We start from the raw sequence: 13,179 nt of genomic DNA, 5'->3' as shown, positions 1-13,179 counted from the left end.
GATGGGTACAAGGCTCTTGGCTTTAAAGTCCATTAAACTTAAATTAAACTATTAATTCAACATTTTAACATTTTAGATTCAATATTTTTTTAAAAACTTAGATCGACATAACAAAAATTCTGAATTTAACATTGTCTAAAATATGAATCTAGTGTGCTAAAAAGATGTTGAAATATGGATCTAGTGTGCTAAAATATGGATCGACACTAAATCTATTCATTAGAGAGATGTTGAAATAGGTTATTGAAAATCCACATTCAAGAATTTCAATAACCTATTTCAACATTTCTAATGAATAGATTTAACAATTTTCTAAATCTAAATCAATATTTTGGAAACCATCGATCGTCGTGTCGTCGTCGTCCTCGAGGTTGTATACGACGGGCGGTGTCTCGAGGCGTCCAACGTTGTTGCGTCTAGGTGGGACGTAAGCGTCTTCAGGGGTGTCGTACATGCGGTCGTAGTTGGCACGGTGATGCATCTCCTCTTCTTAGCGTCGGCGATCCTCCCATTCAGCGTCACGGTTTAGCCTATCGTCGAGTCTAGGAGCGTCGTAGCCGCAGTCGTACTCAACACGGCGGTGGAGCTTGGCCTCTTCCCACTCATGGTGGCGGTTGTTGAGGTCGGCGCGTAGGTCGTGGCGGTCGCGTAACTCCTCACGGAGGTCACGTTACCGACCTTGTCTGCCGTGGTTGAACCACGCCATCGCCTCTCCTGCCACCACAGCGGTTGTCGTGGTTGTTGGGTTGATGGGCGTCATTGGCGGGTGGGTTGGCGGGCTACTCCACCTCCTTTTCACGAACGGGCTCTAGCCGACCTCCCGCGCGGGTACCGTGGTCGCCTCGGTGGTGACCGGATCTGCTATGAGCGGATCGGCTTTGAGAGTGCCAGGTGGATGTGGACCGGGAGTATGCTGATCAGCTGTAGGCCCGCTCTTTGATTTGGGCATTGGCGACACGGATACGTGCCCGGATCCGTCGGAGTGGCTCCGAGTCTGGAAGGTTTTCTAGGTCGGCGTAGTCAGCCCCCCAGGTTAGCCTAAGGTGTGGTGAAGACGTTGTGGCCGACTGTCTCGAGGTTGGCTTGTAGATTGCGGGCGCGCATCGGGTGCCTGCATCTGCCCTGGGCACCATCCTGATCAGCATTGTCACCGTGCAGTGGGTTGGTGTTGGCAGCGGGCGGTGGTCGGCGTTGGTCGCCTGCTGCCTCGGCTCTCACGTTGGCAGTAGGTTGTTGGCGTTGCTGGGTGTTGGCTTGCTCCCGTTGGCGCCGTATTGCACGGTCCCGGTTCTTGGCGTTACGATCTCCTTCCTAAGAAAAGGTTTCGCCATCCCTGGGTGGATTGTCAGCGGAGATCACAAAGGCTTCACGATCTGACATGGTGGAGTTGCTCTCGCCGTCGCTTCCATAAGGGTTTGGAGTCAGGACGATGCGGAAGTTCTGGAACTCGCCATAGTTCGGAAACTGAGCGGGTACAGGTGGTTTTTCAGATTGGATCTGACAAAGCTGCGCGAATTTTGCGGAAAACACGGTAGTCGAGTTCCTCAGACCAAAGGGGGCGCGGGAAGGACCCTGTGCTGATATTGTTGGGCGTAGTGCTGCCTCGGAGAGATCGATGCACTCAGCAATTGTGTTGCTGATGCGATCTGGCCCCGTGATCAGGTTGGAGGGCGTGGGTGGGTGGGTCGCAGCGAGGATGTGCGGGACCCTCTCTGAGAGAGAGATTGCCAACCTGCTGGGCAAGCAACGTGATGGTCCTCGAGTGTAGGTCTTGTTCTGGTGGTGCAGATCCGATGGACGCCGAGCTGGCGAAAGAAGCGGCAGAATCGGAATTTGCCAACATGGTCCCGAAGCGAAGCTGGATCGAGTTGGCGAGGATGTCCTTCATGCTCTTAGGGAAGATGACGCTGGGCGAGATGCCATCGAGTTCGCTGGGAGGATCTCACAATCACCCCTACCTAGCACGCCAACTGTCGGATTTAGTTGCCCGGCAGTCCACCAGGGGTTTACCCAAGTGGTAGATTTGTATGCAGGGAGGATTATGAGACCAAGAACTTGAAGGTAATCACGAGAGCACGAAGGTCTAGATAGGTTCGGGCATCCGGAAAGTAATACTCTACGTCCTGTGTTTTGCTGGATTGTATTGCTGGTTTGAGAATTGAGATGCCCTCGGGAGGCGTTCTTGGCCACCTTATATAGGCTGATGACCTAGGGTTACAAGTTGGTTTGAATCTAATCTAGTCGGTTGTTACATGGAAAGTAATCTGAGTCGGATTACAATAAGTATACCGCAATATCCGGGTTGATTAGAATCGTCCGACCTCCATGCTCCAAGTATCTTCACATCCTTAGCCTGGACGTTCTGATCGGGCGGTCGGTGGGGACCCGCCGGTATCTTCGTCGGTGGGGACCCATGGGTACCCATATCCCTTACTAATTTTCTGGATAGCCTCTAGTTCTTCGGCGTCAAGGGCACGAGCAATGGCGGTGATGCGCACATGAGGAGCGACTTCGTGGGCGTCGATGGTGGCGAAGGAGCCATGCGACGGTGCGCGCAGGAGGATCGGTGTTGGAGGAACCGTGGCATGCGGGCATCGGCAGAGGAGCAGTGGCACGGGGGTGTCGGCAGCACGAGCAGCAGCAACGATGCACGTAAGAAGAGCTGCGGCGCAGGCATCCGCGGCGATGCGCGCAGGAGGAGCGTCCCATGGTGTTGGCGACAATGCGCAAAGGATAAGCGGCGGTGGTGGAGCAGCGGGCGTGCGAGTGTCGGCGAAATCAAAGGAACAGCGGCGTGCGGGCGTCGGCGGCGACGGCAGAGCACCGACACGTGGAGTGGTGGCGCGTTGCAAAAGGAGAAGGAGAGCCACACGGTGGAGGAACAGCAGCACGGAGAGCGGCGGGGTAGTGGAGGAATGGTGGCGGCGACGCTCAAGAGCCAGCAGCAGTTAGGGCAGTGTGGGAAGAAAGAAAGGATCGGACGGTCCGCACGAATCTCCAACGTCAGAAATCATGTAAGATGATTTTTTGGTGGCAACGGGTCTTTCTTTGGAGGCATTTCTGATCAACAAATGATGGATCCGTATTGTCTGTGTTCTAATCGACAAGAACCAACAAACGGGCCTGTCCACACTCCAACAACAAGCTTTTTGTTCGGGTGGAATTTATTTTCCTCGAGTATAATCCTTAATATATATATATATATACATATGTATATATGTATATATATATATATGTGTGTGTGTGTGTGTGAGAAATAAAAACTCGGTTCAAAAAAAAGTACGAGTTGGAGTCGCCATATATATAGGAAGGGACCTCATGGTTGGCGTGCGATGCGATACAGGGTATTTCTTCTTGTCCATGCTACTCGCCACGTGTACCAAAGGAAATCGGACTCCCAGATCGATTACAACTAGCTAGCTGCTTTATGTAATAATCTGCAGCCCAAGTCGATCGATCTTTGCTTCAATTCCGTTAACCCTGTTGCTGTTCATCAAGCAATCACACTCAAAGTCTCTCATCTCTACCGGCGGAACCCTGAATCCGCTGCACGCAGATTATTACAAAGCCAAAAAAAAATTAATGATCGAGATGAACCATCTTCCGGAGGTATGACGTGTAGATTGACTGATTTTTCTTAAACATGTCCTCCCCTTGGTGACAGGGACGTTGTTTGCCATGTATTCTCACGCTTGTCCATGGTGGACGCGGCTCGAGCGTCTGCGTCGTGCTCCACCTTGATGCGCGCTTGGAAGAGGTATCCCCATTTGACTTTCAACGTGGAGACGCTCCGTCTCCATCGCTTCTACTACTGCTCATCAGACAACGACGACGACGACAACGACATAGATCATCGTCACCGCCGCGACGACATGCACAAGCAGCGAGAGAAGGTGCGGCCGCGAGCGAGTTGGTCCGCATCGTCGAGGCGACCATCACGCGGCACCGCAGCGACACGGCCTTGGAGTCGCTCGCCATCGAGTTCGGGCACCTGCAGGAGCGGCACGCCCCCTGCCTCGACCGCTGGGTGCGCTTCGCCCTCTCGTCGACCACCACTCGGCGCCTCAAGCTCGACCTCTTCCCTCCCCGTGAGCCGGGGCGCCACATCAGCAGCCACGACAGGCTCTGGATCGACTTCCCCTGCTCGGCCCTGCTGTCCGCCGCCGGCGCACCGGCGCTGGAGCACCTGTATCTGAGGTTGGCATCCGTGCGGCTCGGCGGCGCGGCGCCGGCGCTGACCAACCTGAGGAGCCTCGTTCTCAGCTTGGTGCGCATCACGGGCGAGGACCTGGCGCGCCTCCTGTCCTGCTGCCACAAGCTGCAGAGCCTTGAGCTGGCGCACTGCGATGAGGTGGCATCCCTGCGGCCCATCAGCCGGTCGCCGGCGCTGACAAACCTGACGGCCCTCGTCCTCAGATGGGTGGCCATCACAGGCGAGGACCTAGAGGGATTCCTCTCCTCCTGCCACAAGCTGCAGAGCCTCCAGCTAGACCATTGCAACGAGATGGCGGGCGTGAACCTGCCAGCTAGCCTGAAGCAGCTCAGGTTTCTGGCGGTGGAGTGGTGCCGCTCGATGGGGACGATGTCGGGCGCCACGGGCGTCGCGTCGCTACAGTTTGTCGGCCCGGCTCACCTGGCAATGAGCCTTGTCGGGGAAAGGGCGGCAGCCCCGTATGTAACAGCTGCGAGCTTCGATCTCTCGTCTTCTGTAGCTGAAGGCCCAGTCTTTGAGCCGGCACACTTGGCGCACGTCATGCCAAGGCTAAGCTACCTTCTAGCATGCATCCTGGAGAAGGCGCGCTTGCTTGAGCTCCTGTCGCTTCATCCGGCATGGACAGGGCACCTCGACAGCAGCCAGCTCGCAGAGCTCTGCGTACAGATCCCGCGGTGGCCTGTCCAGGTACGGCTTGCGCGAGAGGCCATCGTCAAGCATATCGCACTGTCCAGATACGGCTTGCGCTAGCTGCAGTGAGTTAGGACGCAGCATGCATGCCGTCCAGCACGTACAGTACAGGGAGCTGCATGCAGGACTGCACGGCACTGTACAGCTTTGCCCACCCGATTCCCTGCCTCTCTGCCTGCGAAAAAGGTTTGGTTGACGAGAAATGGCGTCCTAGCTCGATCGTATCCTTGACCACCCAGTACAGTAACGTGGCTCGAGTCACGCCATGCCCACTGCAACAACATTACCAGCTAGCCAAGCCAACGACCCCTTGAATACGTACCAGTGGATGGAGGCGTTGCGTTCAGGCAGGGGCAAAACCTGCATGCTCTTAGGGCATGTTTGGTTCATTTGCCTGAGCAAAGATGCTGCCTGTGAATATGTTCGATTTTGCCTGCCCAGGCAACTGGAAGAGTGGATTGTTTGGTTCACACTTGCTGCCTAGGAAAAAACGTTAGCAATTCGGATAATCGGATTCCAGACTAAAAGCAAGAGGATACACAGTACGTAGCTTAGCCGCCAGGCCAGGTCCTGCCTGGAGATAACATGGTTGGATTGGACGGAGGCCGGAGGCACAGGCAGCTCTACCGTACCGCGATGCCCGTTTACCCAAACGCGAGCTGAGCCAGCCATGGAAGACTAGGCCACACAGCCCACGCTTAGAGATTCCTTTCGCGCCGTCCATTTTACCCTGCCATATCGGCCGCTTTCCAATCGCAACACATTCAGATCGGGAAAATGAAGACTAGGCCAGCTCCAGACTACTGGAAACACAGTTTCACAGGAACACATTCAAGGTTTGTTTACTTTTGGATGATCAAGTTGACCAACCAGCACGGAAGAGTTTATGAAGAGGTGATCAACCATAGCTGGACGAGAGGGCTGTGGAGACTGAGCACCTCAACTGAAATGGCAGAATTTGTTCAACTCTGGGAACTAGTCACATCTGAGCAAGGTGTGATAAACTGGCTGCGCGAAATTGGCCTTGCAACCCCATTTGTGTTTTGTGCAATGACCAACAGGAAACAGCTGAACACATATGCTTACACTGCCCCTTTGCGATGCAAGTTTAATCTGATCAGAACCTGGTCTAACAACATGATACGGACACCTGCCCCTGATTGTAGCATTGAGGAATGGTGGAGAACTTCCCTCAGGAACTTGCCTGTAGAACGAGAGAATGCGAGAGAGTAGTTTGATCAACCGCATCCTTTCATTGATCTCTGGATTGAGTTAACAAGAGGCTCTCGGCCATAACAGACACATACTCAGTCAATTCTAAGAATCAGGATCTGAAGCTATTCTAAAGGAGCACGTTACAACAGTCATGTACACGTTCAACATTGGCAAAGCAACAGAGGCGATTAACAGCTGATATTTTGATGTACACGGCATGGAATCTTTGGAAAGAACAGAATCGCAGGATTTTCGAAGGTGTGCAGACTACACCACTGCAAGTCAAGAACTTCATTACAGAGGGAGATGCGGCGTCAGGCTTGTGGAAGCCCAAATGTACTTTAATTTCTTATGTGTTTTAAGTCCTTTTCGAGTTTGGAGTTTTGCAATTTTTTTATGTAATCAGACCATTGTAATTTCGGACTTTCTATCCGACATGGCAGTGCTCCTGCCTTACATTTTTTTTTTAAAAAAAATAACCATTGCCTATGCTTGCAAGTTACATTTTTTTCTACCACCATTGCCTATGCTTGCAAGTTACATACCAGCAAGCCGGAATCTGTGTCTCACGCTCTCATCCTCATCTTCAGATTATGCCCGCTAATGATGCCGTGTCACATATATGCTCCTTGGTCGACGGGTGCTGTGTTTGAGTTACACGTGCAGTCAACACACTTCAAATTTGATCATCACTATCTTGCGAAATATTTCATTTCAACTGAACTTTAAAAGTTGTTCCATACTGATACAATAACAGTGTACTACCTTCAAAGTATTTTAGTTGTCAAAAAAGTATTGTATTAGTGACCGTGACGTTGTTCACAACAGCTTTGATATGGTAAGCAGGATGAATCAAAGGTGCATAGAAAAAGTCAAGAAAAGGTTTACGCAAATCATACGGGACGGCACCCCAACTTCTAGAGTCACCATTTGCTACATTCAGTTTCAACCACACCCTGAACTTGGTGGTTGTCAAACATGCATTGTATAAGCTATGCATTTATGCTGGTGGTAAACAAAAGTAACAAAACAAAAGGAAGATAACAACTTTATTTGATGATGGATGTTTCCAGACAAATTCCATATTGCACCGCTTCCGAAACATGTACCACAGAGCATAACACATTACGCTAAGCAAGTTAAACTGCTGCTACTGCACTCAAGACGCCATTGGTGCTCATCTCCTGCGGCTTCCTGCCTACAGCCAACTTCTCCGCGTTGTCGGCGGCGGCCGCCGCAGCAGCCGCAGCCCCTTCGAAGCCCATCTTGTGCAGCACATTCGCGAAGGCGTCGGCGTCCGCGGAAGACATCTTGTACGGCGTGTGGACAGCGTCCGGGAAAGACCGGGCCTCCACTTCCTCCCTGTACTCGGTGAGCGCCTTGCCGATGACGGCGCCGATGTTGCCAAACTGCTTGCAGAACTTTGGTGTGAGCTGGTCCGAGGCTGCACGTCTTCTTCACGCAGCCTGGCGTCGTCGATGGCTGCGACGGATCTTCTGCCCCGGGCTCTAGCTGCGGTGCGCGGACGCGGTGCTCCGGCGGCGTACGCACACCTCCGCGTTCGCCCGCTGCGCGCTCGTCCAGGTCAACACCCGCAGCAACGACGACAGCGGTGCAGGTTGTTCCTGCCGGTGAGCCGGTGCCTTGCTCACCGGTTCGCGAACGGGCGCTGCCCCTCCTGGTGGGGCCGCTGGAGGAGCGCTCCGGGCCTGGCGCCGCAACGAAGGAGCTGTCCTCGGGAACGGAGGCCGAGACCAAAGGCTGCTGCGCCACGCCGCCCGTGAACGCGCCGCTGCGCATGCCTGCATCCGCTCCGCAAGTCAACCTGCCCCATGGGGAAGGGCCAGGCGCTGCTGCTCCCCGTGGGCCAGGCGCCGCTCGCAGCACGTTCGAGGACGACGCAACACTGTTCCTGCGTCATGAGGCCAACGGCTTCTGCGAGAGTCACATGCACGACCCAATGCTCCTGGAATCCCGGCTGACGCATGCGCGAGATCAATTTCGCGCGCCACAGCACCCGCGCAGACGCCCACGCCTTCACGCGCGCCTGAGCTACGTTCTGATGGTGAGCTCCAACAAGACCGAGGTCATGTTTTTTCCCTCCAAAATTCCAACTTTGGCACTATACAAAAAGAAGATTTTCCATCACATTAAATTTACGGTATATATATGGAATACTAAATGTAGACGAAATCAAAAACTAATTGTACAATTTTGTTGTACTTTGCGAGACGAATCTTTTAGGCCTAATTAGTCAATGTTTGGACAATAATTCACAAATACAAACGAAATGCTACAGTTGCACATTTATGGTAAAATTCCAACTTTGTCACTCCCTAATTGGAACTAAACAAGGCCCAAGTGATCCCCTCAGTCAGGCTGGAATTTGACGAAGCACCCGTGGAAGAACTCGCTCAGCCTTCGCACTCCTCCTAGACGCCCGTCTCCCAGCGGAGTTTGCCCAGGGGCGCAGTAACCGGCTCCGGGCGCGGGGCCGGGTCAGTGGCGCGCCAAGAACGCGGGGAAACGAACGAGCACGCCCAGGCTGGGTCACCGGCGCGCCACGAACGCGGACCCACGAACGAGCATGCTCCGACGCCGCAGCCCTCTACTGGTTCCTGTTCGGCTGAAGCCAGGGCGAAGACGGCAGAGTTTCCGTCTAGTATCCGCTCGGCGTTGCAGGCGCCTCTGCTCGGTGCAACGCCGCGCATCGGACCTTCGGCGTCCGCACGCGCGAACACCATCTCCGCCCCAAGACGCAGCGGCCGCCTCGCGAACCAGGCGCTGAACGCGCTGGTCCGGCCGTCCAAGAAAGGCGAGATCCTGGCAATGTGCAAGCTAGGCATCATCACGCCGGAAGAAGAGCTGCAACATCAATCGGCGAAAGAGTTTGACAGATTCCTTGCGTCGGCCATGCAGCCTCAGCACTTCGCCGCCCTGCGCGACATCTTCCCGGCGGCGAGGCTGCTCTCCGACGACGACCTTAGAGCGGTGACTCAGCAGGCTGCCTCGGCTAACGCTGCTTGATGCTATTGCCTTCCGACAACCCTCAGTTGCACCACCATCAACATGAATCAGTGTAATCTAAATATCCTTGTGTGGAACGTACGTGGCCTGGGGATGAGGAGTCGTAGAGATCATCTCCGATCCGTAGTGGCCGATGCCAACGCCTCGATCGTGTGTATTCAGGAGACCAAGTTGTCCGCGATCTCGCCGTTTCTTGTCAGTGAAACGCTCGGAGCACGGTTCGCGAGCTTTGCTTATTTGCCTTCAGTGGGGGCTAGTGGCGGGATCCTTGTGGCGTGTCGAGGGCCTGAGGTGTGCTGCACCGTCATGAACTCCGGGCGCTATTCGGTGACGGTGGCTATTGTCGAAGCTAACAGCGAGCAGTGGGTTCTAACCACGGTCTACGGACCACAGCCTGACATTGACAAGGTTGAGTTCCTCAACGAACTGCGCTCCATTCATAATACCTTAACTGGCCCATGGATTGTCGTCGGCGATTTTAACCTCCTCCTCCATGCCTCCGACAAAAATAACGTGAATATCAATAGGAGGAACTTGGGCCGGTTCAGGCGCTTCGTCGACGACTTGCAGCTCAAAGACATCTTCTTACACGGTCGCCGCTACACATGGAGCAACGAGAGAAACACTCCGACGATGGAAAGGCTGGACAGGGTCCTTGTCACGGTTGATTGGGAGCTTAACTACCCGTTCTTCTATCTCCAGGCGCTATCTTCAGACTTTTCAGACCACTGCCCTTTACTCCTCTCAACCAATGCTTCCTTCCACACTAAACGGCGCTTCCACTTTGAAAACTGGTGGATCAAAATCCCGGGGTACCTAGATGCCGTGCAGGCCGGCTGGGTGTGCAATGAGGATTTTGCCGACCCTCTTTGCAGGATTGACGCTAAACTTAAGAACATGGCAAAGCACCTCCAAAGTTGGAGCCAGCGTACTGTGGGACAAATCAAGTCGCAGCTCCTGATTGCAAGAACAATCGTGTCATGGCTTGACAAGGCACAATAGGCACGGCAACTCACGCAGGATGAAATTCACCTACGGAAAGAGCTCAAACTGAAGGTTCTCTGTCTTTCCTCCTTGGAAAGAACAATGGCGCGCTTACACTCGCGCATCTTATTCCTGAAGGATGGGGATGCCAACACGAAGCTATCCCACTTGCAGTCTAGCAACAGAACGAAGAAGAAGTTCATAGCCCATTTACACACAGATGACGGCGTTGCAGTGACACAGCAGGAAAAGGAGGAGGTGCTGTTCCAGCACTTCACCAAAATCTTGGGCACACCGCATCACCGCTCTGAGGCTATCAACTTTGCCGCTCTGGGAATTCAGCAGGCCGACCTCACGCACCTAGAAGCATCGTTCTCTGAAGATGAGGTCTGGCGCACGATCAAGTCCTTGCCGAACGACAAATCGCCTGGACCTGACGGGTTCACGGCAGAGTTTTATAGGACTGCTTGGCCGGTGATCAAGCTCGACATCGTGGCTGGGTTCAATGCATTCTACAGAAATGCATGTGCTTATCTGTACCGGCTTAATGGGTCACTTATCACTTTGATCCCAAAAGGACCAGATCCTAAGCGCCCGGGGGGTTATCGCCCCATTAGCTTGATGCACAGCTTCGGTAAGCTGGTGGCGAAACTTTTGGCTAACAGATTAGCACCGGAGCTCGATAAGCTGATCGAGGTGAACCAGAGCGCTTTCATAAAAGGGAGATCGATTCATGACAACTTTAAGTACGTTGAGCAGGCTGCCAAGTTACTACACAGAAAGAAAAAACCTTCGTTGCTATTGAAGCTCGACATCTCCAAAGCTTTTGATACTGTGGATTAGGTTTTCATGTTGCTGGTCCTGGAAGCCATGGGGTTTGGCAGACGATGGCGGGACTGGATTGCCTCACTTACCTCATCTGCGTCCACAAGAATACTCCTGAATGGGGAACCTGGGAGGACAATTCGCAATGCAAGAGGGGTGAGGCAGGGCGACCCTTTGTCTCCAATGCTCTTCATTTTGATCATGGATGTGCTGCACCGTCTCATTGCCAAGGCAGCCCAGCAAGGCATTCTGTCACCACCTGCAAGCCCCGCCATATACCACCAGTGTTCAATGTATGCTGATGATGTGATGTTGTTCCTTGCACCAAAAGTGAGAGATGTGGTGGCTATCAGGGACCTACTGATCTTCTTTGCCAACGCTTCAGGCTTGCACACAAACTTGCATAAGAGTCTCATTGCTCCGATTGCTTGCTCTCAACTGCAGATTGAAAGGATCACTAACATCCTGCCGGCTCGGCTATCAGAATTCCCAATTCAGTACCTTGGTTTGCCATTGTCGACAGGGCGGCTGCGAAAGGTGCATTTTCAGCCTCTCGTGGACAAGATTTCACACAGCATGCCGGCCTGGAGAGCGCCTCTTATGAACAAGGCAGGGAGGCTCACCACTGTTAAGACTATTATGACTTCAATTCCGATACACACCATCATCTCCCTGAAGCTGCCAGAATGGGTAATTCATGAAATAGACAAGCGGCGGTGGGGTTTCCTATGGGCGGGGAAACAAACTTGTCATGGAGGACATTGCATGGTGGCCTGGACAGGGACCTGCAGGTCGACGAGGTTTGGTGGTTTGGGGATCCAAGACCTCAAGCTGGCTTCCTATGCACTACGCCTGCGCTGCTCTGGCTGCAACGAACCGACGCCAATAGGCCATGGAAATACCTGCAGGTGCAGTTTGCAGATGATCCCCTCCTTCGCTAGATGTTTCCCGCGTCGATCAATGTGCGTTTAGGGGATGGTAACCTCGCGCTGTTTTGGAAGGATAGACGGAATGGGGATGTTTCCCCATGCGACATTGCAGCTGATCTCTGCAGGTTGGTAAGGCCAAGGATTGCCAAGACACGAACGGTTGCTGAAGCACTTCTGGACAGACGCTAGGTCTCTGATATTGTCGGACAGCCAACAGTAGAAGCCTTGCTTCAGTATCTTCAATTATGGCATTCTGTCGATTCAATCGCCCTTCAGCCGGGGGTCGAAGACACCGTGTCTTGGAAATGGGAATCAACAGGCACTTACTCGGCCAAATCAGCATACAGGTTCTTATTCCTCGGAGCTACGATTTTCCCTGCAACCGATGCAATTTGGAAGACGTGGGCACCATTGAAGATCAAGTTCTTCATGTAGTTAGCTGTCAAAAATCGATTATGGACTGCAGGAAGGAGGCACAAGTGACGACTGCAAGATAATCCAAATTGTGCACTTTGTGACCAAGGAGTGGAAACTAAAGACCACCTTTTTATGAACTGCTGCTTCACCAAGGAGGTCTGGTATGCAATCAGTAGGCTGTTGAACATTCAGACTCCCATTCCGACTGGATCTTTGGTTGATTGGTGGATGCAGTTACGTTCGGGTTTCAACAAGCACAAACGAAAGGGCCTTAATTCCTCCTTCATGTTGATCTCTTGGAGCATTTGGCAGGAGAGAAACGACAGAGTCTTTGGACGATCGGCACCACAGTCCGCTGCTCAGATCGCCACGGCCATCACCCGACAAGCACAGCTCTGGATTGAAGCCGGTGCTATACTGATGGCAGTTCTAGGATGGCCGGCTGCAGCCGACGGAGCGCGACCACCTTAGCTCCATGCTAGTACCCCTGCCCTTTCCTTAGTTGTGTTTGGTTTGCGCAATGTAGCATCCAATATGTAAAACATCCGTGTGCGTACGCTCGGGAAGGTCCGCGTTGTAAGAACTTCGTTCATTTCTCTTAATGAAAAGATACGCAACTCTCCTGCGTATTCTCCAAAAAAAAAGTAAAATGGCATGAAAGCTTCAGTTATCACCGCAACAAATCAAGGTAAGGTCCCCCCACATCCTGGGGCGTCGCTTTCTGTTGACAGCAGCCCAAACAACATTCACCTGCAGCTCACACGAGCCTAGCCTGAGAGTACATTGTTCAACATCGTGCCCAACATCATGCCGTAGAACAAGCTCAGAGCATTCAGCTTTGCGAGAAACCTTGAGCACCAGGCCTTCATCCAGAGGGAC

The 13,179-nt window shown here is 53.0% G+C and overlaps 1 protein-coding gene across 1 annotated transcript; it reads left to right on the top strand.

Moving 5' to 3' along the window:
• The first annotated feature begins 9,238 nt into the window (after window positions 1-9,238).
• LOC140223022 (uncharacterized) lies at window positions 9,239-10,147 on the top strand. The gene has a single exon (XM_072294321.1). The coding sequence runs from the start codon at window positions 9,239-9,241 to the stop codon at window positions 10,145-10,147; it is 909 nt and encodes a 302-aa protein (XP_072150422.1).
• The last annotated feature ends 3,032 nt before the right edge of the window (window positions 10,148-13,179 follow it).

Source organism: Setaria viridis, chromosome 5 (assembly GCF_005286985.2).
Source record: "Setaria viridis chromosome 5, Setaria_viridis_v4.0, whole genome shotgun sequence".
NCBI classification, from domain to species: domain Eukaryota; kingdom Viridiplantae; phylum Streptophyta; class Magnoliopsida; order Poales; family Poaceae; genus Setaria; species Setaria viridis.
This window is presented reverse-complemented; position numbering and strand designations above follow the sequence as displayed.

Bases quoted from the DNA above. Each gene is read 5' to 3' on its own strand.
- LOC140223022 (XM_072294321.1), top strand. From the start codon at position 9,239: ATGAGGAGTCGTAGAGATCATCTCCGATCCGTAGTGGCCGATGCCAAC.